Source organism: Falco punctatus, assembly GCF_963210335.1.
Source record: "Falco punctatus genome assembly, chromosome: 18".
Classification (NCBI taxonomy): Eukaryota; Metazoa; Chordata; class Aves; order Falconiformes; family Falconidae; genus Falco; species Falco punctatus.
In genome coordinates this window covers 4,543,232-4,570,477 of record NC_137598.1, presented here as the reverse complement: position 1 = coordinate 4,570,477, position 27,246 = coordinate 4,543,232, and the positions used below count along the sequence as shown (strand labels likewise).

General features: G+C 42.6%; 1 protein-coding gene across 3 annotated transcripts; it reads right to left on the bottom strand.

Moving 5' to 3' along the window:
- Window positions 1-66: 66 nt before the first annotated feature.
- Window positions 67-27,246, bottom strand: LIMA1 (LIM domain and actin binding 1). Of its 3 annotated transcripts, XM_080368820.1 has the most exons (12): window positions 27,115-27,194; window positions 25,197-25,262; window positions 23,535-23,670; window positions 21,063-21,108; window positions 18,607-19,035; window positions 13,066-13,174; window positions 11,497-11,657; window positions 9,075-9,182; window positions 6,675-6,732; window positions 5,817-5,932; window positions 2,734-2,867; window positions 67-2,317 (listed from the first exon to the last, which is right to left on the bottom strand). In XM_080368820.1, exons 3-12 carry the CDS (start codon window positions 23,651-23,653, stop codon window positions 1,315-1,317), a joined length of 2,283 nt encoding a protein of 760 aa, XP_080224946.1. In that variant the 5' UTR covers window positions 23,654-23,670; window positions 25,197-25,262; window positions 27,115-27,194; the 3' UTR covers window positions 67-1,314. The 3 variants fall into 3 exon arrangements, with proteins under 3 accessions (XP_080224946.1, XP_080224947.1, XP_080224948.1); XM_080368821.1 differs by lacking the exon at window positions 25,197-25,262 and having other exon boundaries at window positions 27,115-27,246; XM_080368822.1 differs by lacking the exon at window positions 9,075-9,182 and having other exon boundaries at window positions 27,115-27,195.

The window sequence follows — 27,246 nt, the reverse complement described above, 5'->3', positions numbered from 1 at the left end:
TCTTCTCCCATGGTCTTTTGAAAATGCCGCCTCTTCATGAAATAAGTACGAATCCAGTCTTCGGACTTAAATTTTAATGTAAATGACCGAACTTTATTGAAAGTTTTGTAGTTAGCAGGACTGTTAAGAAAGCAGAATATTTTACACCTCAAGTATAGTTAAGAGCTAATTCTCATGAGAATACAGTACAAATAAAAGCTAATATAAAAGGGTATCCTCCTGCCACCATTCAAGATTTCATTATTTGTAAAATAAATGAAGTCAAGTTTAACAATGTACTAAGCTTCAATGCTAGCAATCAGAAAGTTTCACCATTCAGATGGTTTTATTCCAGAGATTTTTTTGCAACGTAGCGTAATTTCACAGCCATAACGAAAATATTTATGGCAGCTTGATAAGAGTAGGATTTCAAAGTTTTCAAAAGGCCTTAGAAATATTATCTACAGTTTACAATGATTTATGAATGCCAAGTAAAAAACCCAAAAAATAAAACCCACCAAAAAAACCCGAAAAAAGCCCCCACTTCGAATGCATATGAAATGCTGAAGTAATGCTAATGCCCTGCAGGCTACTGCAAAAATGTTGACTTGTCCTCAAAGAGATCTGGCTGTCAGCACAGCTTCTGGCTAAGCACTAAAATACAGACGTTCCTGCAACGGGCACACAGTTCCAGTTGCACAGAGAAAAATGGAGTAGGGAGTCTCCCAACTGATCACAGGCAGTTTTGAGAAAGAAAAATCACATTGCACTCAGTTTAAGATGCTTTAGTTGTTGGATACTAAGCACTTAAGTGTTTTCATAATAATAATAATAAAAAAATCCAGTTGTGCCCTTTACATGTATTAAAGTGCATGAAGTTACCAGTTTTAAAGCAGGCCAGAAAGTCCCTTTGAAATTGGTCCCTAAGCACTGCAGTAGCATTTGTAGTGGTAGAAGTAGCGTATTACAGAAAGCCTGTTTCACACTACTGTTTTGAGTACAGTGACATTCCATACATTGTTAGGGAGATACGTACTGAAGCTCAGAAAAGATAAGACAGTAGCAGTACGGAACAGCTCCGGTCTCATGCTGTGGGGACAGGGGTTACCTGTTGAAGCTATCCCACAGCCAGATCCTTGTTTCCATGCACCTAAATACACTCTTTGTGGGCTTCCAGCATATTTTTCTAGTTGAGAGAATTTGTTCATAGGATTCCCTTAATGTTGATGTGCAGTATAGCATCACTTCCGTGGAGAACAGCTGTTTGTTAAAGCTAAAAACACCAATTTAAAAAGGCCCAGCACCTTGCAGCAAGTTTTCTAGTAAAAGGCCGATTTATTCTTCATCATCTTCTTCATAGTAACGGTTCCTTTTGATCTGTTCTTCCACAGATAGATCTTCCATGTCTTCACCCTCCCAAAAACCAACATCCTGGGATTTGCGGTTCTGGTTCGGAGATGATTCTTTAGCAGTCACGACATTGGCTAAGCTGGAATGTTTAGGAGAATTTGGTTCAAGGAATTCCTCATTTGGAATTTCCTGCTCTTCCATAGCATGTTCTTCCTCATCCGTCTCTGCATTCACCTGGCCATTTTCAACAAAGTTATGCTCTACTGTTTTGATACCAGACAATTCCTGTTCTTTCTCTACATTTTTCTTGCCAGCACTCTGGATGTTCCTATTCTCAACCTTCTTTTCTTTTTGCTTTTTGTCTGCAACAACCTCTCTCTCCAGTTCCTCGCTTCTTTTCAAGATGTCTCTCTCTGTCTTAGGAGGAGAAGATGAATTCTCAGTTTTATGGCCTTTAACAGATATTGTTCTAAACGAGGCTGCGACTGTAAAGGGACGGCTTCTTTCCTTCAGTGACGAGGATCTTCTTAGCTTTTTGAGATCCAGATCCACATCTTCCAGCACATCTGGCTTGGAAATCTCCTCTTCTGGGGGCCATTTGGGTTTGAACACTTTGATGCCCTCATCTAAGGCACTTCCTTGAATACTTTGGTCAGATGGAGGTGGCCAGGCAATCCTCAGCTTTTTTGTTTCTGCTGGTCTCTCTTCTCTTTCAGGCAAAGCTGAAGCTTTTGCTTCCATACTTGCTGCCAGAACTCCTACTTTTGCAATTGGGGCATCCTCTACTCCTGGGCTTTGCGGACTTTCTGTTGTATTTACCCCATGGAGAGTTTTCTCCAGGGATTCTTCACATTCAGTTTTGCCTGCCCATAATTCCTTATGCTGTTTGTGTCCAAAGCCTTCATCATAATTGCCTTTAGATTTGAAGAGCTGATTAAAGTGAGGCTTGCAGTAAATATTCCCACGCAGAGATGCGTATGTCCCAAGACTGTTCGGGAAAATACAAAGTCAAACATTAGCATTCCATGTCTCAGCGCCTGAGACAGGTGTGTATTATAGATTTGTTACTGAAGAGATTCAATTTCAGTCTTCCAACATCTTTACAACAGGCTTACAGCCTTCATGAATTTGTACGGCCCTCTTTTCAAATGTCAGGAGCTCTTTACAAAGTTGCACATTATGTTTTTCCCCTGTGTAAAATTGTATTAAAAGCTTAAAACCAGACTGCATCAAGTGCAAAAGCCACTGGCAAAACTAGGACTGTAGTACCACTCCTACGCTCCTCTCCAGCGTGCCGGCTTACAGTTGCCTTCAGCTGAGCTAAGCCCGAACAGCATCTTACTCAGCTGCTGAAGAGGAAAGCTACGCTTCCTAGAAGGCAGCCAAAGGGAGAAGCGTGTTTACCTGAGTTTACTGTTGCAATAGGAACAGCGGAAACAGCTGATGTGAAACACCTGCTGGTTGGCAAAGAGCCTTTCCATCGGGTACACGGTCTTCTGACACCCAACACAGGTTTCCTTCATTGGCAACTGGAATTTCTACAGGAAGAAGAGAAAGCCTGTTAACTGGAAAATGAATCAACTGCTAGGGGACTTGGCTTGGGTTCATGCACGGCTTTCCAGAGTTCTCAGAAAAATTGCAGCGATTCACTTTCTGCAATTCAATGCTAATTATGGTAGGAGTCGGTTCTGGTGGGCAATGAGGGAGGAAGAGGCTATGGCAGGCCCACAGGATTGCTGTGGCTTGAGAGTGAGCCAAGAGTTTGCCCCAGCAAATTCCACAGCTGAAGCATCACAAGTTGAGCAACAGTTGAGAAGGAACAATGAAAATACTAGAACTCAGTTATAACTTTGACCGAGCCAGTTCCCAAAAAGCTGTCTAATCTATTTCTGCAACTTCAGTTTTTCTTGATAGGAAAATGATGAAGAAACGTTCAAGGTAGATTACAGTCAGTATGAGGCTTACCAAAAAAAAAAAAAAAAGTGCAGAAAAAGAGCTGAAAAACTCTCAGAATAAAAGGTAGAGGGTGGGAGGTGAAAGAAGTGGAACAGACTGCTCAACAGTTTTACATTGATCCACTTTTTCTAAATGCTTCCTTCTCTTAAAGAGGAGGAAATAGTCTCAGCTCAGACACAGGCAGCAGAAAACACTTCTGACTTCATTTGTAAGCAATTCCAGCAAAGAAACTATACTCAGATTTCAGGACATGCAGCCCTCAAACTCACTCAAAACTTAAAGTCAGCAGGGCTTTGAGGTTAAACAGCTAAAATTGTTTCTGTGCTTGCTAAGCAAATTTCCTGAGAGTTTAAAGTTAAACACTAAGGAGTCGAGTGTCCCTGCTGTGCCGTATGGCAACGATCTCTGATTTTGCCTAAAAAAATTAAAAAAAAAAGGTCGCTTGATGCCATTCACTTGTTGGAATCTATTAGGCTTGGCCAACGGGGAAGACACTTTAAAGAAAAAAATAAATAACTACAGTTAAAAAATTAGCAGTCTCGGGCTGCATGTTGATGACAACTACTTGAGCAGCAGCATAAAGTGTGCCCAGGCTCCACACCCTGGGTCTGCATAGACACATTGCTATTGTAGCTTTTCTTTAACAAAGAATTACCTGCTACAAACTTACTCAAAAGCTTTAAGGAAAAATACCATAGCTAAAGAAAAACCAGGAAGGTCACAGGAAGACATAATTACAGCAATTTATTTATAACAGACTAGAAACAATGGCTAGGCAATGAAAGTTACAGTATGTGAGGGGCAGATTGCTGAAGACAGAGCCAGCTGAAGTCAGTTTGTTGCAACCATAAAGTTTGCTGCCAATTTCATTCCAGTTTGAATAGGTATTTCAATTTTTAAGGCATTGCTTGAAGTTATAGTAGATTAAAGTTCTAATTATGATGACAGCTTGACCAACAAAACTTCAGAGTTCCTTTTGAAAAAAAAAATCCACAATTTCTAGGTGCTGCCAAAACTGCGTATGAATTCTGAATTTTGAGTCACTAAATGAAATCTCAAAAAATGAAATTTTAATGATGGAAACAAAAAAAATCTAATCATCCATGCTTGCTACAGTGAACAAGGCAGCAACAGTTTGCTTGCCCATTGAAAAGTAACTCTCCCTGAAATCTTAGTTTTGCAAAATGACATGACAGTGCTGGCATGTGCTTCTGCAATGCACATCCCCGTCTAAAAAGAGAAACTTACTTGTATAAAGTGAGCCCTATGTCTGATGGAGAGGCGTTTTGGGGTGTGAAGAGAAAGAAATTCCTTTCCAGGCATACTACAAATAGGAGCTACAGGAGGAAGGTGAGGCCCAATAAATATGAAAAAACTTGAGAGAAAGCTGAGAGTTGAGCTCACATTAGGAGGGAAGCAGAAGGCAGGAGTAGAGGTTAGGAACCAAGAACAGGAAACAGAAGCTGGAAGAGACAAATAGGAACCTTACATGAATAAACAGCATCTGGGTTTCTATCTTAGCAGTGCAGCATCTAAAGCAGTAACAAGGTAGAGGACTAAAATGGTTCTAATCATATCAAGAGATAGCACAGAGGACCAAGACACACAGGCTGTGCGCATCTTGTGTGCTGCAACAGACAGAGATTACAAAAACGTTATAGGCAGCTCTGATGTCGCATACTGGCATTTATACTCCAGAACATGCTAGGAAGCCACATCTCACTGGTCTTCACGAGGTCAGTGCTGTTCCTCTCAAAGATGGGGAAAACAACAAAAGCACAGTTGTTTCCTCAGGAGCGAGCCAGGAAGTCTGTGGCAGCCCAGGGAACAGGCATCCTAACTCCAGACAGCACACGTGACAAGAAAGTACAGCGTGATCAAAATGTTCAGCGCTGCCATTTCTGTGTCTAATAAGATTAGCAAATACATTCCTATCCAAGAAGCTCTCCATCTGCTTTATGCTTTATCGCTCCTGCTAAAGAAAATGTAACATTAAAGGCTTTTACTCAGAATGCCAAACTCAATCTTTGGGGAGTCAGTCACCACAGTGCCCTTGCTATAAAGTTGGTGCCGTTATCTTGGGAACAGCTGGAGGAGGAGGGTGGAAAGCCAAGTCCCAGCCTACTAAAGGCTCTGAAGATCAGTATCAGGACCTCAGTCCCTGTTCTAGGAGCAGTTTCTGAAGGAGTGAATCTCTGACTTCACAAGAGACAGAGACCAGCCCCGATACGATCCCCTGCTCAAACCCCCTTTCCCACACTGAAGAGAAGCAGGCTGCCTCTGTTGCAGGGGCACGCTGTCGTAATGGCAGCGGGGTGACTCCCAGCAAGCAACTCAGACTTAGTCTTTGAAGAAAAACTGACAGTTCTGAGATGCTTTTCGATTCTGAATTGAAGTTCCCTCATGAAGACGGTCTAATGAAGACAGATCAGATATCAATACAGTTACTCCAGACCCTTCATAACCACATTGATTGCATTAAGGCTTCTCAATATTTTACACCAACGTTTGAGACTAAATAGCTGCTTTACCTTCACTGCTTTTGGCAGAGATGCGTCTGTCTGGCCAGCTGGTTTAGAACCAAAGTTTTGCTGCTTTGTGCTGACAGGTTTCTGAACTTCTGTCTCGCTCTCCAAGTTTTGTCCAACTAAGAGGAGCAAATGAAGAAGAAAAGGTAATTGCGGTGAGTTTGAAACCATGGAAAGCTTATGCTCTTAAGACCCAACAGCAATCCTCCCAGCTAAGGGCAAGACATTTTTTTCTTGAACATCTGCTATTAAACCTTTTGTTCTAAATGTTCCAACATGATCATTCTGCTTTTCTGATTTACCAGGGAAGTTAAGCTGATATGTAAAGGAAACTAATACATGGAGATCCAACATCTAACTTTCAGGAGCTGTTCTTCATTTCTGCAAAGCACTCATGTGTGGGCTTGAATTTCGGCGTAAAGCTAAGGCAACAGGACAATGTGCTGAAGTGTTTTACTGAACAGGAACCTGTCAATCTCTGGACAACACCAAAGACACCTGGTAATTATCCTGCATTAGTAAGTACTTCAGCCTACTGACTGATGTAGTAGTTGCCAGAGCTATTAGTTTAAGTCCAAATGGTGAGGAAGCTACACTTTAATGTCTTCAATCAGAACAAACAGGAGTTACAGATGTCTCACAATTACAACTGCAAATGAAATGAACTTCTAAACCTGAAAGAAATTCTTATAAAGTTTGAGTTGGGCACAGGACACATTTTTAGTACAAGACAGGTTTTTGTTGGGTCAAATTCATCATTTGACAGGCCTGATCTGAAGCATCCTACACACAACTGGGCAGTTAGGGCTTTTCCTCAGCCACGTGCTTTACTCTTGTTGAGGCAGGAGAACAAGTGCTTACCATTGCCATCCTCTAGAAGACCAGAGTGGAAAGACAAGCTGTTCTCACCTACAGAAGCCTGCAAGAGAATATTAGACAATGAGCACCTTTGACGTTCTAAAGTCTGAATAATCGTGACCTGAGTAACACAACAGGCAGAGACTGGCTACACAGGTGCACATGAAGCTACTTTTTTGTTTTGTAAGGCACAAGGCAGAGTCCAGCTGACTGCCAAGAATGTTAGTCCTTGCTACAAGGTAGACGTCTTCAGAATTTTACAGCTCTTGCAATATTCAGGTCATCTGCCATAGTGTTGACACACACAAACATCATATTTTTGTTTTCCCAAACACCTGCAGCTTGTACACCTTTAGCTATTAGTCTTCAGAAGTCCCTGTTGATCTCAACGTACCTCCCAGGCTTTCTTACTTAGAAATCCCTTGGCACCAAGCAGTACACATTTACTGGAAATCTCACATCTCCCTCCAACATTTGACAAACCTATGACATTTTAACATTCAGCAAAGATGTTGCTTTGGGGAGGATGGGGGGAGGTGTAAAGAAAAAACACAGCTGAATTTTAAATAAAAGTTTTTTAGAACTAGAAGTCTGCTGTTTCGAGGTTGGGACGAACATGCCTGGACTTATCCTGTTCATCCTCCTTCAGAAACAGATTCTTATTTTAAAAACAAGAAAACAAACCCAAACCCCAAACAAAACCCCACCAACTCTTCTACAGAGTTGGATATAAACCAGTTTCAGATACTAAAGATGTTACAGATAAAGAAATATACATCGAGAGCCTTATTAAACTTGGCACTATTGTTATTAAATCGAATAGTTGTAAGTAGCCACACTGAGAAACTAAAGTACTGTAACCAGATTAAGTGCAAATCATCACTAATTCCCTTTAATGATTGAAAGGCCCATTGCAAGCAACTGAAGTTTGCAAATTAATGAGGTAATGAGGAAGCAAGTTAATATATTAACACACTCTGGTCTACTGAAAAAATAACACCAGTATACTGGGAAGTACATCAGCATGTTCTGTGGCTGTTAAGAGTCACGTATGTCTGGCTACTGAATCTTTAATAGATTCAGTGTGAAAAATGACAGAGAAGGTTAGCAAGTTTCTTTTGTTTCCTTTTTGCCAGAGGATTCCTGTTTCTGACATTTACCACTAGCAGTTTTAATTAGGCTTATTTCCAAAGTTCATCATGTCGGTTCAAAAGGACAATCCTGGCTCTCAAACAGTGTTCTATTCAGGTCCTTTATTGCACCTGGACACCTCAACAAGGAACTTTACAATTACAACTGAATACAAGAAATTTTATTCAAATCTTCCCATTCAACAACAGGGATGTATTCTGATTTGACAGGTGGTCTTTTAATTAACTCACCTTTTAGCAAAAAGCAGCTTCAACCAGTTGAACACGAAGCTGCTCAGCTGTCACTGAGGAACAGCTGAAAGCAACAATTTGGCCCCTTGCCCAAGGAAGGCTGGAAAGCTCTAAAAGCCCTCCTGGCATTAGGCTGCCACGTGTTCAGAATGGCTGGAATACACAGTACCCCAATTATTATTCAGCTACTTTTATCGCGTCTGCTGTCCCCAGTTTAGTATACAAATGCTTGAGCGTGCTTTATTGTCTCTAATTCACAGAGTAATTTAGTCTCAGTTTACAGCTGGAGCTCAAATCCAGGAACAAACCCAAACTGGCATTCTCGGTTACCTTAATCAAAATTTAACCACTAAATGCAGAAGAAACAGTGACAAGCTCTTTTTCCTTACATCACGTAAAGCTTCTCATGAGTTCTTTTTCTGGTGTGGTTTCTTTTTTGTTTTATTAAAAAAAAAAAAAAAAAAAAAGAAAAAAGATACAAACCCACACACAAGCAAAACAACTACCTAGCTGTGAATCATCTTTTTACAGTTAGGGAACATGACACAAAAAAGTTTAGGTGGTTTCATCACAGTCATCTAAAATTAATGGCAGATAAGGAAAAAAAACCACCAACCCAGAACAAAAAAAACGCATAAGACCATCAGAGGTTTCAGCCCTAGTCAGCTACTGAAGCCATCAGAAAATATGCGAGTATGACAAGGAAGGGTTCTGCCACGCTACAGGCACGTCACTACTGAGAAGACAGGAGAACTCTCCAAGAACACATAAAATTCACCTCTAGATAGTCTCTACAACTGCTTGCAAGTCTTCCACAGAGACTTGCTAGTGTATAATTCAGATACAGTCTAAAAAAAATCATGTACAAAAATACAAGGAATTTTGCAGCATGTAAATAATCTGTATCAGCTGCTCATATTCACTTTCTAGATGGCGTGTGGAACAACTAGATCGGCTGTGCTTCTACAGCTAGTTCCACTTCAAGTGAAGTCATTGATCTTCACCAGCATGAGCATCTTACCTTCTCCTCATCCTGATAGGAAATGGAGTCCTCAAGACTTGGTGGCATATTCTCCTTCTGCTCAGATTTGTAATTCTCGAGTTCACTTTCACTGGCTTGAATCTCATTCTATAGAATAAAGCACTTGAAAGTTGACAGGTTCTTTTCCCCTAGGAAAGTACTTGCTTTCTATTTTTCTTAAAATCTTTTTAAAACTCTTTTCCTACCATATACAGTGATAATTCAAGGAAGGAGCATAAAAAACCCCCTCTATACAAACTTAAGTGATACATTCTAATGAAGAAAAAAAATGGGGCTGTAGAATTTTACTGGTTTTTACAGAGTTAATGCCAGCATTTTTCTATACAAACACTTTTCTCTACTTTCAGATTCCTTCTTAAAATTGACTCTCATTTCCCCTGCTCAATCCACATCCTCCTTTTCCAGAAATGTTGTTTACAAGTATTTCAAGACAAGCACTATCTTAAACCACTGTGTAATTGCAAAATACAGTCTGACATAAAAGCAAATCCAACCCTTGCTTCAATACTAGTCAAAAACCTAATTCTGTTATTTACCAAAATTTTTGTTCTTGACAAACTGAGCTGTTTAAGATTTTCACAAAAGAATCTTTCAGACTTCAAAAACATAAAATCCAATGAAACCTCGTGTTTCTTTCATTGCCACAGGATACAAGATAATTGGAGAAAGACTCGTGCCTTTCACAAGGCATCTTCTCTGTAACATGAAAGAGAAACGGCTAAATGCCAGCACCAGCATCCTACCGGATTTGGTAAACAAGTCTGCACAAACCCAGCTGTGTCTAATAGGTTTGCATTTTAAAGTTAAAATGAAATTTAGGGTTAAAATATTAGAATTTTAATGTATAAATCTCTAAATACGCTGTCCATCATCTCTCCTGCCTTCCTGTGTCACTTGCACTGTATAGAAATGATTGCTTCTCGGCCTTACTCTAACCAACTTTGAAAGTGTCTATCAGTTTTAATCCAGGCCTAATTACACCACAATGCCCTCAAAACAGTTGTTCCCAAGAGAGATTATGGCTTTCCTTTGTAGCACAGATGTGACACATTTTAGGAGAAGGGAAGTACAAATACCACACTACCATATCAAAAGAGCCCTAGCTGCTTTGTCAGCAGGGAATGAGAATATCCAAGAGTTATGGCTGCTGTTGGAACACAGAACCACCGCAACCATTGGCTTGCTCCATCTTATGTGCTGCCCTCCTGGATGTGCCAGGCCAAAACCAACAGAGATTCTGCCAGATGGGACCCCCTAAGAGCATCAGGCTGGACTGACACGCTGATAGCTGGGGGTTCGCAAATGAGAGTCTCAACAGACATCTATGGGAAATCTCTTGCCATTAGGCCATAATTTAGTGGATCTGCTACCACGCTGAGCCACAACCTGGAAACAGCAATCTAGCAAACCGAATCCAGGCGAGAAACGGGATGCAGAAATCAGCAATTAGCACTAATCAGATTTGTTGCTCGGCCTGCAATTACTTTCCATTCATGTAGTGAAGTTTACTCCACCTTCCTCCCAACAGTTGGAGAATTAGACCCACACTGCCTATGAAATTCAGGAATCATTTCAGCTAGGTAGAAACTTTTACCTTTCTACAGATACAGCCAGGAAGCATGCACTCTTCCAAAGTTTAGAACCACCATTTTTGGAAGTAATACTTAAGCAATAAAAGTTCCCATTGTTAAAGGAAAAGTATCAGGCAGTTCCAGCAAACACACTTAAGCACTTTTTTAACAAAAGCTGAGATTCTTGCAACCTCATCAGCTGCAATACTTTACCATGATTCATTAATCGCTCGTTTCCTCATCAAATATCTGCAAAATTGGCACAGATTCATTCACTACAAGAGTCTAATTGGATTCAGACAATGGGTGAGGAGACTTGAAGGGAGGTGAAAAACAAGGAGAAAAACTGACCAGAGATCCCAAAGCTGCAGGCCAAGAGAGGCAGGTTCTGTGCACTGTACAACACTGAACGTTGCTCCATCTTATTGTGCCTCAGTTTCCCCTAGCTTATAGCTAATGTACAATGCAGAACCGAGTTTACTTTTTTAAAAAAAAAAAACAACCAAAACAAACCAACAAAACAAAGAAAGCAGAGAGCTACAGACATGCAGAAAGAAAAAGAATGTCAGCTATGTTTCAGAAGGACTTCAGTCAGGATGCCAGCAATTAATTCCTTGGAAAACTTTCAAGATTATTCCAGGAATATGCAAACACTTATTTTTTCCTGCAGTATGAAGAGGCAACTCTTCATTAGAAATTACTCCTATGGGCACAAGTAATTTTCTATGGACAATGGCATTCTCTTCAAAAAAGCCTGGTTTCTGTAAGATCTTTCCAGTCTCGGGTCGGGATAAAAATTCACTTCTACACAAGGCAAAGAACAGACTTACCATGGTAATGAGGCCTGTGGAACTGCCCTGCTTGGACACAGCTGCCTGATACTTCGCCAGCCTGTCCTTTATGGAGGTTTCTGTTAGGCGAGGCATCTCCAGGCTTCTCTTGCTCTCTGCCTTATCTGGGCTGAGTGCTGGACTCGTATCTACAAGATGCCCTGGAAAAAAAACTAAATGAATCAAGCGTAACTTGCAGGAAGACGAGGAGACCTGTCTACAGAAAGATCTACCAATCCCACCCTTCCTCACTCCCAAGACCACAGAAATTCCACATCTGAAGAGCACAGAAATGCTTCAGTCACAGGTTTATGCTCCAAGTCTCGTAATTAATCCGGCTAGTTTCAAAAGTAGCATATTCACCAGATGCGGTGTCCAGCCAGTGGTCTCAGAAGTAACGAAAGCGAACAGTTTTAGCATTGAAAATTGCTGTTATTGTCAAATGGAAGCAGCTGCTACGGTGGCTAAATGGAAATTATACATCATTCCTGTCATGGAATCCTTGTCATAGTCTTTTTTGGGAAAACATGGGAGCCAAGGAAGGAACTCTCACCTGCCACTTCCACCTTCTCCATGAAAATAATTTAGCGCATGACATGTTATAGATAAGGACCTCGAGAACAAACACATTATGAAATAATTCAGTTTAGTCTCGCAGGACCATTTGAAGCATCTGTGTTTATCTTGAGAGGGAAGAAACATTTGGGAGCTTAAGCCTTTACATAGGTGCAGATCTCCTGACACTCAGAACTATGCCTCGTTACTTGCCACCCATCTTTCATTTCTGCTGTCACACGTTAGCCAAACAGGTTTTAAAAAAACAAACTCCTGTGACTGCTCTGCAATCTAGCTTCCTTGTATAGCTGTCAGGTCTTCAGTAATAGCTTAATTGTTCAATAAAGGATGATTAAAAAAACCCCAACCTTTCACTAGCTAGTGGCCTTGAATGACTAAAAATTTATATGAATCATTAAAGTCCCTCTTGGGGACAATAAACAAATTAAGTAGCTCTTGCCATTCTCTCCAGTATTCCTCAAATAATGACACAAGGTACATCACTAATTAGTGAGATATATTAGCCACGGGCTGAAAACATGAAAGACTGTAAATGCCTTGCTAGAAAAAAAAAAAAGTCTCCAAACATATGAAAAATTCCTAATTTTGCTCAAGTCATAAGGCTGGCTATAGTTACCTGTGTCTGGACAAGGTGGGAGGGATGAGAATTAATGCAAGAGGAAGAAGGCATATTGTCTTGTCTGTTCACTGCTTTCTAAATTAGTTTGACAGTTAAAAGTAGTTCTAGGATTAAGACACAGGGAAAAAATGAGTTCCATTCCTTAACTTGCTAGTTATCTCCCGTGCCTCGGCTTCCCAGGCTGAGGAGTACAATGGTTTAAAATTCACAACAAGACTTAATTCATTCCATGCGATGCTCACAGGGACTTTACAGATGGAAGGTGGCTGCACTTTGAGCGGCAAAAGTTATTTCCATTGTATTGTACGAAGTAGTTTTATTTTATAAACTAAACCCACCCCCAAACCAAAGCCCAACCCCTGAGGTTTCCTGACCTGATGTACTGTGGCTCTTCTCTCCCAGGCCAACATCGAAGTCCTCCAAAGAGAGGCTGTTTTCAGAAATCCTCCTCCCGACTGCCGTCCTCCGCTGGTCCCTGGGGACCTGTTAGAGACAAGACCCACCTATCAGCTGCCTGGACAAACCAAGATTGCCGAGTATAATCCTTTAAGATGCACAGGTGTCACTAGCAAATCTGCTTTACTGGAATAAACAAGTCTAGCAGGTGACATCTTATTTAACCAATATCAAGTTTGATCACAGAATACCTGACCCTCCGTCACCTGGGGAACACCTTCTTGAAGAGGTCAGTAGACACCCTTTGACTAGTTAGCTTCGTTAAAAATCAGAGAACCACAACTATCAGGTTGTTAGGCATTTACCGCTGCAAATACAAAACCTCAGTCTAGATTTTTGCATTTCATACAATTTCTTTTGAAACTAATGTTCAAAGTCATTTTATGAAGATTTAAAATCAGAAAAAGGATGAAAGGAGCGAGCTATCAAAAATTTGCACTGATTTTCAGCAACAGAGAGAAGCATAAATACGAGGTTAATAAAAGTTTATCTAAAGTTACTTGTTTTGATTTGGATAGCCCATGCATTTGGTAGCAAATAATTCCCTAATTAGGTCTGATAAAGCTGAAGCTTAAGCAGGAGAGGGCTAGAGATAAATATTCTCAGATATCCAGGATAATCGCTATCTGCAAGACTGCAAGTTCTGGACAAGGGTGTTTTGTAGCACTACCACACAGATGCTCTGGCTGGCTCAATCAGAGCTAATACCCATTTGTTGAGACCAATTCCCCAAAAATCTAATGCTCAATAAAAGAAACTATGAAAAGGTATTTCAGCAGCTTTGATAAATGCTCATGAAGCGCAGAGTTAAATTTGACTCCATCAAGATAAGATGTTTTCACAGCTGAAAGTCAATCTACAAAACACTAGAAGGTGATAGATCTTTGTCCCCTCCCTAGGAAGAGTTAAATCACAGAGCCAGTTAGAAATTAAAATTGAGGCTCATGTAGGGAAAAAGGCAGGTCTGGCAAGATACTGCAACCACATATTCCCCCCCACCCCCCCCACCCCAACTTCCAACAAGATTCTTATTTGCTGGTCACCAAACTGAAGGAAATTCCAAGGTTTTATTTTAACAGAACTGCACTGTAAGACAATCACTGTGAAAAATCAGGCTGCTTTGGCATACAAAACAGCAACTTTAGCAGGAAAGGAAAATGCAGCTGGAAAACCTCTTTTTCCATTAGCATGGGAAATATTTTCCCTTTCTGTGGTTTAAGACTTTGGTAACTTTTGTTACTGGAAAAGAGCTTAGGTATGACAAGTCTTTTCCTTCCACTGAGTGTGTTGATAGGTTCAGTTTGGGAGTGTCTGCACACTTGTGAGGACTTGCAGATTCCTCGTTCTGTGCAAACTATTCCTGGACGATTCTTACTCAGCCTATGTCCACCTTCATGTCACCTTAAGCTCACAAGTCTGAAGTTCTTTACAACTGAGAAATTTGTCATTCAAAGGGTCTAGCTTTTGACCACTACACAAAGTGGATCACTATAGGCAGAATACATTTGAAGACCAGATCCTTTGAGGACGCAGAAGAGAAAATGTATTTATTAGCCCACTTGAAACCTCTATTTTATCACTGCCCTGGCTTTGGGTTTGGGGGTTGGTTTTTTTAGTTTATTTAGTTGTTTGGGGGTTTTTAATAACATGGCACCACACATTTTCTTGCGTACAGCAGGAGTGACAAAGCTACAAATGAAAAAACAAGTTTGCAATATAGGCACATGAGAATTTTGGCTTCCCATGACAGAAAGACTCAGCTGAGTGCATAAGGAAGTTTTCACTACTAGGAAGCAAAGGTCTTAATTCATGTCATTTAGATCCAGCATCTGGGATCCCAACCTCACTGAAAGAAACCATCAGCACTTCTCAGGAGAAAAAGAGAGTTAGAAATCAAGACTGGAAACTCGTTCAGGTTACCTCTTCTCATTCTCCTTTGTTTCAGAATCTCATTTACATTTATTTTCACAGCAGTCTTTCTCCAGTGACATCATGCTGAACTGCCCTCATGTTGAGGGGACAAAGAATTCTCAATTATCACTGAAATTAATTATTAAACAATTTACACCTCTAAATAAGAGTCGGCAAAGGTCAGCGTGTTGTCAAACAATTCTGACAAGTATTCAGTCTGCTACCACCAACAGAAATTCAGGGTCAGCACCTCATCTAGACGCATGCACAAAATCGAGGTTTTCTTCCAAGCAACCCAAAAGCTTTGTATTTTCCATATTTTCACCAGCAGCAAAGGATTGAATATACATCAGGAACACTCTTCCGCTTGGCTCTGTAGGACCTTCATGAAGGCTGGTGAGCTCTGACTCAAGAGCGAGAGCTCTCCCCACATTGTACCACCTTGCTGTGGAATCCACCGCAGCAGGAAAAGTTCAATTATCAGAGGCAGCCATCTCGTGACCACCTAAACCAAGTTAATGAGTAGTCCCAACTGTCAATTGAATCACTTCCACGGTCCTGCCAGCTCCTCTCCTCCGGTCCTCTTTGCCACCTCAGATATCTACAGGTATTGCTGAAGAACTTTTCTGTAGATAAGCTGTATAACAAAATTAGCCTAGGTCTTGAGAGTAAAAATTCATCACGCCAAAATACAAAAGGTTTAGTTAGAGTTCAGAGATCTTTCTGTACTAAAACCTACAGAGTCAATGTTGTGTAGATTTTATATCAACAGTTTTATATTGGGGGGGAGAAAACAGATTAAGGAGGAGGGGGAAGTGGAATTAACAAAGGGAAGATGAGGGACTTTCCCCATTGCAATCAACAGACTGACCAACCACAAGTAATTAGGATGATTATGGCTCATGGAAGGTAACCACCTTCTGCATGAAGGAATCCCCAGCTCCCAGCCTTATGCATATGTCACTCAGTTCCCTTTACAGCCCTGGCTTGGCCGCAATTCCCATGCCACAGCTTCTGCTACTTGTAAAATGAGATAAAACATTCCTCGTGTCTGGAAAGCCCCAGGGTTCTAAGACAAAAGATGTGAGTGCAGAGGTATCACAAACAGAGCTACCAGCATTTTGCCTGGGGCACACAGAGTTGTTGGGCAAAAGACCAAATACGTGTTACACCTATTTAATTATATACTAACTGTGTCAAATGTATAGAGCTAACCTCACGTGCAGGGTCACAAGACAGTTAAGATTTTGCTTTAAAGGAAAAACACGAACTTGGAAACAACTTTTTGAGAAATACTGCAGGTCTGCTTGCTCTTCTTTTTCTTCTGATCTTCCTTGAGAAGAATTCTTTGAAACTGATAAAAGACTTTATGTTCAGTCTCTGCTTCATGCTGAACCAGTTTCTTTGCTTTTTCTATGAAGATGCAACAAGAGATCTGTCTTGTATCTAAATTACAGAAGACAGAGCGAAATCTGAACTAATAGACTAGGAAGTTTTTTCTTATAACCCTGAAAATAAAAATAGGTTTATTTAGAGAGCGTGATTGAGTCAGGAAATCCAGGCTCTAATTTGGATTCTTGCCACACAGACTTGCCCAGCAACCAGGCAAGTCACTTTACTGCTATGAAGTTACAGCCACGTTCCTACTTAGCTTATACAGATGTTTTGTCAGCAAAGCTCCAGCAACACTTATACCTTAAGTCTTAAGTAAATACCAATTAAAATTGCCATCTCTCAGCTGAATTTATGGTTGGACTTGATGATCATCATAAAGGTCTTTTCCACCCCAAGTGATTCCATGAAGCCTTGCTTGTACTTAAACCAGGAGTTTATCGATGGACAGAGTTCAGGGAAAGCATAAAGAGAAGGAAGAGGCGACGGGGGAGCCTGCAGTCAGCCAGACTTACTCCATCGCTGTAGCTGCCTCCCACCTTAGCGGGAAAGATCTGTGTCCCCGCAACACCCACCTTCATTGTACGTGACTGCATGACATCATCCCCCAGCCCTCAGATAAATTCCCCAAACCAGAAATCTCACTATAGCGCTTTCAAATTACAAAGACACCCCTTCCCCCCCATAGACTTTAGAACGCTTTGTGCCTTTTCCCTTCTAAAATTAGAAGGCAACCAGATGAACTTGGAATACATAATTTGAAACCAACCTGAATAGTTTCATACCTACTGTATGGTATTTACTGTGTTCAGTTGGCTTTCAACAATATTTGCATTACTAAGCTTGACAGCACTATCAGTTCCAGATTCAGTCAGCTCCCAAACAATTTATTCCCCAGGCTAAGATAAAGTTACTTGAAGCCCAGCTGCAAAACGGTACTTTCCTGTGGAATCCCGACTGATTAATCCTGCAGCAAGAGTTCAGAGAAGTGCCATCGGGAGATCACCCTCCCCAGCCCACCCCTTCCACTGGGGGAGGCAGTATGGGCAGCTCTTTACTTCATGACAAAGACTACAAAAATCTAAGTTGTGAAATTACTCCATCCAGACCCCAAACTCGCTTTAACACGGGGGTGCTCCTCTGAAGCCCTTAATTGTTGGAATATTTAAACGACTTTTCTACAATATTTGTTTGTTTTACTCAATACTGCAAGAAAACCACCCGCAGTAAAACAAAGCCAGGAGTCTAGGAAACTATGAGAAAACTGGAAAATCCACCAGCATCAAGGCCTCAGGACTATGTTGCAAGTCACTAGCATATGCAACTCATTTTCTAGTTAAGCAATTCTCCCCGGGGACACACAGTCTGCAGTCCACATGCAGGATCAGATTTCATGAGCAGTTGTAGGAAAAATGCAAGCCCTGTGCATTTGCAAGTCAAAACTAGTGAAGGCAGGAGCTTGTCTGGCTATCTCTGCTTATTTTTTCCTCCCCGTGAGGATTGTTTTTCGATAAGAAGCATTTTGTTAAGATGCAGAGATGAGGGAGCAGCAAGGAAAAGATGGGAGTATTTCGAAGTACATCTCTATCTCTTTATATATATATGTGCATTTGTGTGACTCACATACTGATATGTATAAAAAAAAAAAAAACCTTCTTAGCTCTGGCAGCACTTCCATCTCAACCGCAACTGCCAAAGATTGTTCAGCTCACTTCAAACAGTTACATCGATATATAAATATATACACATATGGGTGGTTTGGGGGGTTTTTGGGGGTTTTTGTTTTGTTTTTTACACAATTCATGTTTAACATTACTCATCTTCACCTTCAGACCATAGATAAACATTCCCAACTTACTTGAAAAGAAAAATCTTAATAAATCCAATAGTTTTCTTTCTAAAATCACACCCCTCCCACAAGCAAATTCACTTTACACTTCCAACGCCTGATCACAAATAGCCAACAATCCCGAGCACCCCGCACATATTTGCATAGCTGGTGTTAATAACTTCTTTGAGCTACGTTAAGTTTCAACTAAAACAATGCGTATGCTTATTTGCAGAGTCAATAGTTGGGAGCCACTCCCCTCCAGGGACCTTTCCTGATGCCTGCGAGTTTTTAGTTTCTTTTAGGATGGGAAGGGACGGATCCTTACCTTGCTCTGCGTCGCTTCGCCCTTCTCAAACATCATCTTGAGCTTGCTCAGCGGGACGCTGTACTTCTCTATTTTCCCCGGTGAATCCGTGTTTTCGCTGGCTTCGGGCTTTTCCGCTTCTCTGGGCTCCCTCAGCCAGTTTTCCATGTTACCACTCGCCGGTGGGTGGCTTTCCAGCTTTCTGCTGTCCCCACCAGGACACTGCAGGCGGCCGGGGGGGCCCGGGGGGGGCCGGGTGTCAGGGGCAGCACCAGCCCCGGGGGGTCGCTCCGTGGCTGGGGCAGCAGCTCCAACCTTGTGCCTAACCTCAGCGCAGCTGCTTCCCAGCGTTTCCTTCCGAGGCTCCGCTCCCGGCTCTGGATTCTCCCACTTCTTCTTTAGCACACTCAGATTTCCCCTTTTAAAATGAGGGGGAAGATTTTCTGCGTTCTACAAAGAACGAGAAGTTAATTCCAGTTGTATGCCTGATGAAGCATTAAAGCGCTTCCTTTTCTAGGTGAAAGGAAGCTGAAGGCTCAGCACTGCTCTCAGCCCTCTGCTTTTTCAGACAGCTGTGAATAGTTACAACTGTGCCACATGGAGAAAGCATCCAGGATAGGAAAGGAAGGAGGGGGGAGAAGAGAAAAGTCAGGAGCTAAAGCAGGAAGTGAGCAAACAGGATGGCCTTATAAGGAGAAAGGGAGTCAAGCCCTAATGAGTTAAATGACACACAAAAGGCTTCAATCCATACGGAAAAGGGACTAAAATTCACACAACCTGGGTCTCCAGTCCTACAACCAGCGAACAATAGCTGAAGCAGCCGTGTGAGGGGTGGGTGGCGTGCTAGACCTTGCAATGCCTTCCAGCTGGTTCAGAAGACAACAATTAGTAGGCCTTCCAAAAAGCTACAAATTAGCTTTCAGAAACCACTACTTTTTTGGACATACGTGTTTCTACTAGCACTTAACAGCAGCATTTTACTCACAGGACATCAGTCTTCAGTATTTTGTACTACGTGGTGTAAGACTCAAGCTAAGCACTGACAACAAGCATCTTTTTGCTCCCATCTATAAAAAACAGATAATTTGCTGGAATTTTTCCTTCTTTTTTTCACTCAACACATCCAAAGCTCCCAGCAGGAAACATGCACGCAAGTCAGAAGTGCTGCTTTACTACTCCGAGTTAGATGGGAATACACAGAGCAGCAGCATCCCTCATATTTGAGTACTTTTCACACTGGTTTTACTTACAGGTAGTTACCTCTCCCTAGGGTAACAGACCGGCCTGTGTTTGATTCATTCAAATCTAAAACCTGCCACCATCACATTTTTGCTGTCTCCCTCGTGGAGACCACTATGTATCAAACTCACTGCAAGTGGAACAGGTCTGCAAGGCTTACAGGAATTAAACAGGATTAGCAGCTATATTAGGATTTAAATCTCTCGCCCTATTACTCTTCTGGTCGCATTTTGAACACTGCTTTGCAAATTAACTTGAATACACCAACACTTCAAAAAAAGATCAGCTTGCTTGCTGACCGTATTTAAAAGAAAGGATTAAAATTATAAGGCAAATGTTGTAATGTAGCAGAAAAACTGAAAATTACGCAGCAGGTTGCCCCCAGGAATGCCCCTGGACCTGTGGAGTCCCAGCATACTTCGTAACACAGATCTTTCTCGCTTGGGACTTGCCTGTTCCCTGCTCACGCAAGCAATGAAGAAAATTTCAGATTGGAGAGTGATTTTCAGAATGCTTATTTTATCCTACCTATATCCCGAACAGAAAAAGAATGACTCCCCAAGCATTAAAGAGATCAAGGCAGCATGGTCTAACAAAGACTTATCCATACATCCTGGAAATACTGCCGGTCTTTTTAAAGAAAAATTAAACTGAGGATCTGCTTATACACAGACCTGCCACCAGTGCCTGGTATTTCAGCTAGGGTCCCCTGACCTCAGAACAGTTTTACAGGAGGGAATGTGAGGCTGTAACAGAGTCAAAGAGGGGGCATTTGGGGGCATCCTGAACCCTGTAAGCCATTTCAGAGAAGATCCCCCTTAATGGATTCTACAGCTACCGAAGATACACATGTTCGATTTCAGAGAGGCTGGCAGCTCACTTCAAGCAGACTTTTAAGTTCAGGTAAGAAAGGAAGAGGTACCACACAACTGCCTACAGCTAAGAACAAAGAGGTGGATGTTCACGTGTTGTGGTTAACTCGTTTTGCCTTCTGCTTAGGAGCGAACTGTGATTCAACATATAGCTTTGGGCAAGGAACTTGGTTTTCTTCCCTTTCATTCACAGGGAAAGGTAGAGGGAATGAGTCACGCGCAAGCACTATGTCTAAGCCAAGGTTTCTGTAGGACACACGGCAGCAAGTTCAATACTCCAAAAATCAACTGTGACAGAAACATTGCATGTAGGTGATCCATTCTGACTGCAGGCTGTTGCTTATTGCCTAGGAAACAAATACTTACACTTCTTTTCTTCTCAGCAGTGGCTTCTTCAGCTGCTTTCTGATACCTTTGAGAGAGCAAAGAGAGAAAAAAAACAAACCACAAACACTGTTTTTTAACCAGAATACTGAATGCTCTTGAAAACAGCTGAGATTTTTTTCCCCCACCAAGAATTCTGTGCGCTTCCCAGACCTATCAAATAAAACCAGAGGCTGAAAAAATAGTAGCAAATAGTACTAGACCAATACAAAATGACAGATACATTTTAAGTCATTCAGTTTACAATAATAACATACATTAATGTTTTTCATTACCTAAGCACTCTGATTCTCAAATATAGACAGTTTACCTTGGAATAGCTGTATTGTTTCCGCCACCCAGCTGTCTGCTGTGCCCCCTTGCAGGAATAACTCAGCTATTTATACAGCAGCTGCTGAACCGTAACAAATTACAGCTTGGCATACGCAGAAAATCTACATAAGTGCCAGTTTATTTTACTATGCTGGGCTGTAAACTGCACCAATTCAGCAGTTGCTTCATGAGCAGCTGAACCATCCCAGCAGTGGAAACAGTAATCACAGCCCTCCCAAGATAAGCCACCCTGGATCATGAATCAAAGTCCTTTAAGAAGCTATAGAAAACCCGCAGCAATCTGCACACCACTCCACTGGGCATAAGTACCTCCACAGCCAGCAGCACGCAGACCACGGGGTAACTACTCCACGCGAGGCAACTGCACTTGGCTTTTGAAATGCACAAATTAGTCAGACGTGACAAATTTTGCCATTTGTCAGTAGAGCTCTGCTTTTCAAAGAGAAGAAATGTCACCCAACGTCTGCCAGGGCAAATGATGTTTCTATCTTTCTTATCTGTGGAATTCTACTTTGGATACAACTGGGAGTATGTTACAGGCAGTAAGTGAGACACTAGCATTCTAACAGTCATCAGCTTCAGACTTTAAATAATTGCTAGTTTCAAAACAACAGCTGATAGGTATCACAAGCTCAGTTCCTTCTAGGAAAAAAAAATCTTGCAGATACCTGCTCTATTACTCATTTTTACTCTGTAACATTTTTTTTCCTGCTGTGAATAGTGTGCTCCCGTGTAGATTTCTCCTCTTGTTACACTGGAGGGTAGACAAATTGCACCCTTCCTTACTTCTGCTCTACAAGTGGCATTTACTGTACAGACTGAAAGCTGCTAAAGGAGCGTAGCTGGCCCTCTAATCGATGCAAACATATTAAACTATGTCTCTGTACTATGAAGGTTCCAAAATTTGAATGAGATGTGCTGAGAAAGTCAGTTTACGGAGGAAGAGAAATCAATACTAGAAGAAGCAGCGAAGAGGGACATCAGGAAGCAGCACTGTGTTTTTGCAAGGAACTGACTCCGCTTATGTAGGGGGACCTGACTTGATTAAGGAATAGCAGTTTGGATTAAGGAATAGCAGTTTGGATTACTTCCAGTAAGCCCTTTTCAAAGGATTATCAACATTTAGCAAGATGACCAGGTTCTGTCATCAAGCTTCTACGAGTGAATAAATTACCTTGACAAGAGCAGTCAAAGCAAGCAGCTTCTCCCTAGGACAGAGTACTTACAGAGCAACATAAAGAGCTACGCTTGTGTAAAGTCCAGATTGCAATTATCCTTCCCCTGTAGACTCTGTAAAGTTTCTCCCACACTCACGATTTAAATACTCCGAAACCTTGCTACACTATTAATGCAATAACCTAGGAGACCTGGTTGCCCAAATCCCACTGAAAATCCAACCTGTAGCCTACGTAATTCCTCAAGGAAATAAAAGCTTTTCCAGAAAACATGTATAGGCTACCACCACTCATCTTTCTCAGCGTATAAAATACTGCTTTATGATTTGACTGTCACTCGTCATCCAGCTCTCAGAGAAAACAGAAGGGTAATATTTCTTTTCTACGCAAGTTCTCTGAGACATCGGTGAAGAACATAGCCGCTGTGAAATCCTCTGATGGAACTCTTACTGGAGAGGTCACATCTATCGCCACCAGTCGACAGTGCTACCATTTCTAACTGGTCTCCAATTAACTGATAATGCATTTCTGCTACTTTTTACAGTACCAGGCAGGAAATGCCATGTTAGCAGAAAAACCTGTGCAGTTCATGCTTAAGCAGTTAAAGACCGTTTCCGATGCAGAAAAACCTTAATGGCAATAGCCACCTACATTCCAATACTCTGCCCTCAAAAATAATTTTTAATTTGGAGTAATTTGTGGTTTGACAGGAAACATTCTACTTTATTTTCTGACAGCAGAAAGAAGATGATATAATTCTGACTGCTGAAACAGTACGTCGGCACTAGGAAAATGTTTGCCCAGCACATATTAAACCAGAAACTTAAATGCCTACAGATCTATAATGTTTTTAAGGAGAGCAACTGTCAGTGATGTGGTCATCGTCCAAAGGACCAGCTCCCAACCTACACACATAGCTTGTGTTCAGCATCCTCACAGCACTTACTTGGAGAACCTTTCCACAAGAGCCGACGACTTGTTCTTGTTGACTAGAGAAAGCTCTTTTGCAGTGATTTTCAAAGACTGTGAAGTCCATTGTCTTCTATTAAATGGGGAAGGCTCCATCTTAGCACCACAAATACCTGCTCAGGAGGAAAGCAGTGTCAGCAATATGAATTACACGAGCAGAAAAGCAGTTTGGCAAAGTGATTCGATGCTAAGTCATCACCCGGGTGCTCCCAGTGTTCTAGTGCTGCTAAGTCCTGATCATTCAGGATCTTGTCTACCAACTGACTTAAAAACTGGCATCAGATTAAAGTTATAATTTCCTCTGCAGATGCCATTGAGGTGGTGCCTTTGATAAAAACGCTAGCCACAACGAGAGGGGTGAGAGATAAACCATGAGCCAGAATGGGAGTAAGGAGCAAGCTGTGATTAACAAGGATGTTAATGGGAAGCTCTGTATTTCCTACACACACGGGCTCCAGGAAGCCCCAGTATGCCCTCTCTTGTTCTGGTTTCTAAGCCGAATGTGCTGGCATTTATGTAAGAAGGCTTGAGTTATGAAACCTAAGAGGGTGTAATTCCTCTGCAAACATTTTTCATTCACTCTAGCGGTGTTAGTTCTCAACGCAGCAGCCGTTCCCTCTGTGAGCTGAACCGAGTCTTCTGCTCACACAGGCAGCTGTAAACCTCACGTTGCAACAGCTATTGGTTACCTCAAGGAACAGTTTTAACTCCCCTGTCCTGCTATAAAGGGGAAGAGACTTTTGTACAGCTTTTCACCACTGAAGCCAACAAAACTATATCAGATTATTATTATTATTACTATTTACATAATTTTCTTTTGTGCAAGAGGAAAGGAGGGGAGATTAATGTAAAAATTTCTCTGATAAGACAAAAATAAGCTTGTAGGGCAACGCCTTTCCTTTTTTCCCTCTTTTCTTTTACTCCAGGTCTCATGTCACACAATGCTTGTGGTAAGCACACTAACTAATCCTACAATGGCAAATCTCTTTCTCACATTTTCCACCGATTTCTTCGACCGATTTGCACCATTAGGTCTCAGAACTCTGGAAGTCTGATTACAGGTGTGCTTGCCCACACTGTAAATGGAAGCACCTTAATACAACTTGATATAAACAGTCAATCAAATGTCGGAAAGACCACGATTCTGAAATCCTTATAGGTATATAATGCAACTGCTCAAAACTGACAAAGACACGGGGTTTTGTAACACCTCCGAAGAATTCCGCTGCAAAAGTGGGGCCTCACTGATCCCAAGGTGTGAGTCTCACCAGTTTCCAGCGCTGAACTGGGAGCTCTGGGTCTGCCAAGTGCCCAGCTGGTGCTGGCACCAGAGGAACCTCTCTGGTGCTGCACCCTGTTGCTGTACAGAGATAAAACAGGCAGCAGATGAGCACGTCGTGCTCTCGGTGGATCGAGTCAGGGAGAATGGGACTTTCTCTAACATTCCTTAATTCCCTGATGCAATGGAGAGAACGACGCACCGTCCCAGCACCTGTTTTTTCAAGGTAGTGCTTTTGATGGTGCTTTTAGATGTACAGGTTGAGCTACCATGGCAAACGATAAAAATTTGGCTATTTTTGTGGCGATGTTGAAACACACTGAAACTACTTATCAATGTTATGTTTCCAGCTGCAGCTACCTGCAGCTTCAGGCTTGCAACTCCCACTTGAGGCAGTCTCCGAAATGCATCCACCTCCTCCTCCATCTGCCGAGAGAAACGCAGACTGCAGAGTTACTTTCCAAAATTCAGGCTTTCTTGAAAGCCTCTTACATCACCAAGTTACCCTCTTCAGTTAACCTGCAAACTTGTGCCCAGACTGGACCACGAGAAGGATGCTCTCCGCTTGGCTGGCTTAAAATAGTCACCAACCTTTGCCAACTGTGCTAATTATCATTCACAAAGGATCTAATTAGGATATAAGAGGAGCGCTCAATTTTCTCCCTTTTTAAAAAGCACATTGCATGCGCAAAGGAACAAGCACTTCTGTGATTACAAGCTGTAGACCCTAGTGCTGATGCTCAGTAGCAAACATTTAGCATATAGATTTACTAAAGCCACAAGAATACATATACAGATTACAGATAGGATTCACTGCTGAAAAATGTTAAAAAAGAATTCTGTCCATATAATTCTGAATCAGCCATGTAATGCTAAAGTTCAAACTTTGTTTTCTAATTAATCCTGAGCCAAAAGGAGATCACCTGAAGCCTCGCTTCACAGTTTAAATCGCCTTTCAGAAAACAGAGTGGGTTTTGCCCAGGGAACAGTAGCGGGGCATTCATCAGGAGCCTCCCTTGGCAGGGATAACAGGGTGGTCATTGACACGCACCTTCCACAGGCAGCCAGTGTCAGTAAAATACCAAGAAAACAAAATCTAGTTTAATTGTTTCAGAAAATAACACCTGGGTTTGTTGCCCCAGCATTCCATTGCAGCTTGCAGCGCTCTTTGCAGATGCATCTTCTCCCCTCTCATGTTTTTGTTCAATTCCCTACTGTTTTCTCCATGAAAACCACAGCTACAGTAAGACAATCAGGCCTGTTTCGGCAAAAAAAATCTCTTTATAAAGGAAGCACCTATTGCTAGGCCATTCCAATGGAAAGTTAAGCAGCATATTTGGAATCTCAGGTCGCTAGAAGAGCCATAAAACAGAACTCTAAGATGCCCCGAAACCTGCGCTCCCACATTTTTAATGCCACCCCATGTTCTTAGCGCTTCCCCATATGTCAATAGTTTCATCATGTTCAAGCATCTCTATGCTTTTTTGCTTTTTTTCCTATTTCTTCCTAATAATGTATTCCAAGTCATTTCAGGAAATAGCCCTTTATTGTAGGTATTAAAATTTAAACAAGATAGTGAGTATTCTGCGTATCGCAGGAGAGAGCACGGAGTCCAGAGGAGGTGGAGGAGGAGAGGGGCGCGGGGTGTTAAGGAAGGGGAGGACGAGGGTTTGGCCGCTATAACGTGCCAAATTGCCTCCGGTACCTTTAAGAGTTTTCCAGGAGAATAAAAAAATCCCGTATTTGTGGGAAGGTGCTAAAGGGAATTTTTACGGCCGCTCGCCCCGCGGTGGGACGGCCGCGTTACAGGTGCCTGCGGGGCGGCTCGCTGGCCCGGAGCAGCCGGGGCCGGGCACGGAACCGCAGCGGCCCGGCGAGGGGGGCACCCCCCTCCCCTCGGAGTCCCCGACTACCCGCACGCCCCTGGAAACCCACGACATACGCCGCTCCTTGTCGGCGACATGCGCCACGGCACGACAGGGGTGCTCCAGCCCCACAGCTGGCGCTGGGCTGAGCCTCGGAGCCCCCTCCCCCCACCGCCCCCGGGGTCCCGCTCTGCCCAGCCCGTACGAACCGGCAGAGCCCCCCGTGCCCCCCGCCGGGTACCGGAGCAGAAGCCCCTCCTCGAGCCCGCCCCCGGGGCGGCCCCCGGGGCTCCAGCCCCGCGCAGCTCGCCCCCCACCACCCACCCGCCGCGGCCCGGCGTCCCCGCTCCGGGCAGTCCCCCGGCCCCGCTGACAGGGCCGCGACCGGAGCCCCCTCCCCCAGCCCCACGCACCTGCGGCGGTCGGGAGGCGGGTCCCGCGCGCACACCTGTCGCGACTGAGGCGGCGACTGCACCTCCGCGCCGGCGGCGGCGCCGGGCAGCGGCGGAGGCCCCGCCCACAGCCCCGCCCACGGGGCGCAGGCC

Bases quoted from the DNA above. Each gene is read 5' to 3' on its own strand.
- LIMA1 (XM_080368821.1), bottom strand. From the start codon at position 23,653: ATGGAGCCTTCCCCATTTAATAGAAGACAATGGACTTCACAGTCTTTG. The intron at 21,109-23,534 runs GTAAGTGCTGTG...GCTCTCTCAAAG, and splicing joins CTTGTGGAAAGGTTCTCCAA to GTATCAGAAAGCAGCTGAAG. The intron at 6,733-9,074 runs GTAAGATGCTCA...ATTCTCTTGCAG, and splicing joins CCTATCAGGATGAGGAGAAG to GCTTCTGTAGGTGAGAACAG.